A 5028-nucleotide genomic window follows, 5' to 3' on the forward strand; every position below is an offset into this window, starting at 1 on the left:
CTAAAAACTTCTTGGTTTGTACCCCAAATAAAATAGAATTGTGTCCCAAAATAGGGCAGGACCCTGCAATACACACCATCATTGCCTATTAGCGTCCAAATTGGTACTATCACCATTTAATGCTTAAAATTTGTACATGGCTTTTTCTTAGAATTCCTTATACCAAACCATTGCCACCAATTTAATATTATGATAAAATTAAACTTATGTTACTATTTAAAAGAAGTAAAAATTAAATAAGATGTAAAGACGAAATACCTAGTTCAAATGTTGGTTATTGGCCTCGACATCAACTGTCCGAATGTCGCTTCTTTGCTTCTTTAGTTTATCTTATCAACAAAAAAGTGTGGATATTATTTATTTTAGGCATAAAGTTCCTCTTGAACTCGTTTTGTCCACGTCTACTGTTGTTTTCTTCTTTGATTTTTTCTTTAGCTGGATTGTGTCTCATATAATTTGTTATTTTTCCTTCACAAACTAACAAAAAAAGTCACGATGAATAATATACAAATGACCTAATCGTCAAGATATTATACAGTTCTATCAGTGACTTATGCAAGATTTTCATTATTTAAAAAAATGCGATAAATAATCTAATGATCTTATATATAACTAATGTTTTTTCCGACAAAAGATGGACCTCCAACACTTACTATGTGTATCCGCCCCCAATTGTACTAGTAGAAAATGATTGAACTTATAACATCATTAGAAATTACCAATTTTCTCTTCTAGTTATAAAACTAGAGTATGAAGTATAGCCTTGTTATTTGCTCATTTTGCGCATGTTAGTTAGCGAAAGAAAGAAGTTAAGGTAGGGGTATTTATCCCTTAGGTTCAAGCTTAACATAAAAGGCCAGTCTGGTGCACAAAGTATTTTGTATTTATTCAGGGGCCGAGAAAAGACCGCATTCTAATAGAGTGTGATGTAGACAGTATATCCTAATGCAAGCATCAATGTTTGATTCCATGACCCAAACATTTTAAGTTCAATCTTAACATAAGATGGAAAAAGTTAAAAAAAAAAAAAAAAAGAGAAAACATACCTCTATGTGGGGCTATGATAAAAGGAAAACCTAATTAGTTTGAAAAAATAAGCCACTTATTTTGGATGACAAAAATCACAAAAATCCACTACAACCTCTCACTTGAGGGAAAAAAAGCTCTTAACTTTGACAAAATACACAGATACAAAGAATCTACCAAGTAACAGAAAATACATCCAAACTTTTCTTGTCTCTCTCTCTTCTAGATTTATTCCACATGGCCTAGAGACACCTTCCTCCATATCCAGCATTTCTGAATAATGCTTGCTTTATGTCTTCTGAATTCACAAGTCCTCTCTGCTCCATTTCCTATCACCATATACAAACAATTTATCTTTAAAAAAAGTCAACCTTGAATGAAATTAAAACATCCCATATATAGGTAACATATCCAATCTTGAAATTAAAACGTACCCAAACCTTACTCCTACCTTGTAACTTTAGATAATTTATAAAAAATATAAAAGTGAAACATGGTGCATTGAATTTTATACCTCAGAACAAGAAGCTTGCATTGAAAAATCACTAAAGGAGCTGATTACACACTGTTGAATATCTAGGCCTAAGGCCTCTAGTGTGGTCACAGTTGATAATAAAAGACCAGGCTTCCCTGCACAACAAATCTCTACTTTTGTATCAACACCTCTTCTTTCCACATCAAACTGCAATAAAACATGACTCTAAATAAGGTGCCACAACTCAAAATTAATAACAATAGACAGAACTAATAAGAATTCATATAACTGACCCCAACTTATTCTTTTTGGTATTAATGTTGGTGTAACTTACCTTAGGTGAATTTCTGACCAGCATTTCATTGGGTTTTACATCTTTGAAAATGCTTAACAAGCTCAGCTGATTTGGTCCAAGGTCCATTTCTTCTTGCAAATTGTTGATTCTCTCTACTAGTTCTTTCATGTAGTCTATTGTGTCTCCCAAAATTGAGGTTCTGTCCATCTGTGAGAGTGGAATTACAAGAAGAAAAACACTTGAGCAGAAATTTACTCATATACTCATAGTTTAAAGATATTTTACACAATGGATCAGTGCAGTTTAATTTGTTATAACAAGTCAGTTATCATTTTAATGTCTGTATACTATTTTACATGGTAAGTACATATATAGAATTTAAACAGACAAGTAAAGTAAAAAGGGAATTACCTTACTAATCTTGGGAACTACTGATCTAAGCATAGAGAGTCTGTCATTGAGTCTTTTCCTTCTCCTTCTCTCAGCCATTAAATTCTTAGAAGGTTGCCCATCTAATTTCTTGGATTTTGTCTTTCTTTCTGGACACAAACCAATATTAAAACAGGGAGCTTCAGATACTTGAATTTGCTCCAATTTACAAGGAACATTATTCCCCATTTCCAAATTTTGAAAACTACAGTTCCCAACTTCATCTTCCAAGAGTGAGTTAAAATCTTCATGGGAATTAGGGAATGAGGATGTGTTATCAGTTAGGTCTGGAGGAGACAATTCATCACCAAATGGGCTATAAAATGAAGAATTTATTAGGCTATGGTCAAATGGCAAATCATATGAGTAGTCTTCAAAGGAATTAGAGGCAGTAGTAGTAATAGTAGTAGAAGCACAAGCAAGTGGAATATCAACAGAGTTTGAAGATTCAAAGTTGTAAAAATCTGTCATTTCCATAGGAACTAGTGTTGTACTAGTATCCCATGACAATAATACTTCTTCTAAAAAGCCATTCTCATTGTAATACTCCATGTTGGATTTTTGTGCTTTTCTTGAAAAACACTGAGGAATTTTGGAGGGTAGTAAATACTTAAGGAGGTATCTTCATAAAATGAAGTTGCAATGATATATATAGGAGAAGAAACATGGCTTTTCCCTCCCTGTTAATTAAATGATTATAGCAGTATATAGTATGTATGTTTTATGGGGCATCAATTGTGACCTAGAGTCTTAGACAAAATTGGAATCTGTCTGAAGTAAGGGAAATTCTTGAAAAGGGAACTATCATTTCAATAATTATTGTTTGAAGAATATTACTTTCTCCTTAATTAGTTAACGGAGGCACAACTCACTTGCACCCGGTATTTTCAAGAATCGTATCAACTTTCCATAATTAAGTGATTTAGTGAAGTAAAACTATATATTAATTAGCCATGGTTAAGTGAAATAAATCTATGTATGCAAAAACATGTGTAAATCAGCATGCAGCTAGGATTTCAAGCTTATGGGTTCGGGATTCTAATTTGTACATAATTAATGAATTTTTAAAAAAATAAATACAAAACTTGGACCAAAGCTATTGGGTTCGGTCGAACCCGTAGCCGGTTTTGTGGCTCCGCCCCTGAGTATGCTGACAATTTTTTTTACAATATATGTCATATTTACCGCTACTAATTAAAACAGAAAAAATATTTAACTAATACATAGAAAAAGAAAAGATTTTGGGAATGGAATTATTGGTCTTATATCTGGTTTGATTATGTTTATATTTTTGACAAACTGATTTTTATTTGATTTGGAAGTAAAATCTTAAATCGAACCATGAATTATAGTCCACCCTATCCTAAAGCTATGGTTCAAGAGGTTTTGGTTGTTGAATGCATTATACATAGATTATCAGATTCCTTATCTAGAGGTTTGCTCATATAGTTGCATTTGCTTCTTTTATATCTCTCTTTCATATAAAAATCCACAAACTCGTCATTACTCTATTTCATCATGTGAAGAAGCAGAATTTTCACTAAGGAAAATCAAAAAATAAAAAGTAAACACGTAAAGGGATTCCAGATCTAATATATATGCATAAAAAAAATTTAACCTTGTATACACATTGAAGAAAGATCCATTTCCGCCACCTAACTCCCTTCCTGCATGTGGGTGCCTCTATTTCCAAAGAAAATACACAAAAGCCATCTGAATTTTACTCGTATTATATTTTCAAGATTTTTATTTGAGTTGGCTCTTTCAGGTTGACGATGTCATATCGGATCATAAATGACTAACGTGCAATATTTTGAAAATGTTGAATTCCTTTTAGAAATTAAAGAAGTTTCAGTTTCCATTTTTAGCGTATGCTCTAATTAATTACTCCTTTTTCGGTTGCTGAATGCTTATGCTCTCTAATGTAGTGGCTAGTTGATTTTATGTCATTTTCACCGAATTCTGGTATCACAGAGAGTTAAAAAAATTAATTTGGAAGGGTCTGAAAAATTTGACTCGTCTGCACAGAAATAGTTGGAGTTGGCATCATAGACCTTGTCAGGTTCTTTACATGCATAAATGTCCATGGAATTAATTGCCACATAAACCGTACAAAATAATTAATTAGTAGTACTACTAAATCAAAAACTTACGTACACATACACGTTAAAACTTAAAACGCACCCACAGAAAAGTTTTCCCCTTTTGGGTCCCATTTGTAATGTTTCAAAACTTTTGGGCCCTATCTCTTAAATTTCAAATAAGTTGGTAGGACTATTCTGCTCTTTCCCCAAACTGTTTCCTTTCTCTCAATGATCCCCATCTTTAGTCAAAATAATCCCTTTTAATTAGTAGTACCTTATTTGATAAACTTAATTTTTACTGATCATGTTGTTCTCAATTGTCAGTGGTTTGATTACATTATTCCAATTTCTTTTTTCCTTTTTTGATAGAAAAGCTGGCGAAGTACTTATAAGGTGGTTAAAAAATTAACTATAGGAAACATCAATAGTACTTACAAGCATGTAACTAAAGACAAGTATTATGCTAATTGAATCTATGTTATTTTTAATAAATTAATTTTTGGCAGATGTTATATGTCTTATCGAGGTCAAGAATATAGCAATACTGAACAGTCTAATATTCAGTTTTTGGAGTAAGCGGTCTAGAGATTTTGGCTTTTGCATTAGAGGACGTTTCTGTAGTCAAGGTCAGGATCTTGCTTTATTATATAGTTACTTAATCCAAATGCTAGTATTTGATTATTAATACTGATTGAATTGAGAGTATCATTCCTTTATTT

The 5028-nt window shown here is 32.2% G+C and overlaps 1 protein-coding gene across 1 annotated transcript; it reads right to left on the minus strand.

Annotated features, from left to right (window-relative positions):
- Positions 941 to 2918, minus strand: LOC109235565 (transcription factor bHLH93-like). The gene is made up of 4 exons (XM_019401728.1): positions 2208 to 2918; positions 1836 to 2003; positions 1541 to 1708; positions 941 to 1355 (listed from the first exon to the last, which is right to left on the minus strand). Exons 1-4 carry the CDS (start codon positions 2775 to 2777, stop codon positions 1269 to 1271), a joined length of 993 nt encoding a protein of 330 aa, XP_019257273.1. The 5' UTR covers positions 2778 to 2918; the 3' UTR covers positions 941 to 1268.

Source organism: Nicotiana attenuata, chromosome 12 (genome assembly GCF_001879085.1).
Source record: "Nicotiana attenuata strain UT chromosome 12, NIATTr2, whole genome shotgun sequence".
In the NCBI taxonomy this organism is placed as follows: Eukaryota; Viridiplantae; Streptophyta; class Magnoliopsida; order Solanales; family Solanaceae; genus Nicotiana; species Nicotiana attenuata.

Coding starts and splice junctions, on each gene's coding strand:
- LOC109235565 (XM_019401728.1), bottom strand. CDS start 2,777: ATGGAGTATTACAATGAGAATGGCTTTTTAGAAGAAGTATTATTGTCA. Junction 2,004..2,207: donor TAGTTCCCAAGATTAGTAAG/GTAATTCCCTTT, acceptor CCACTCTCACAG/ATGGACAGAACCTCAATTTT. Junction 1,356..1,540: donor TGCAAGCTTCTTGTTCTGAG/GTATAAAATTCA, acceptor ATATGGTGATAG/GAAATGGAGCAGAGAGGACT.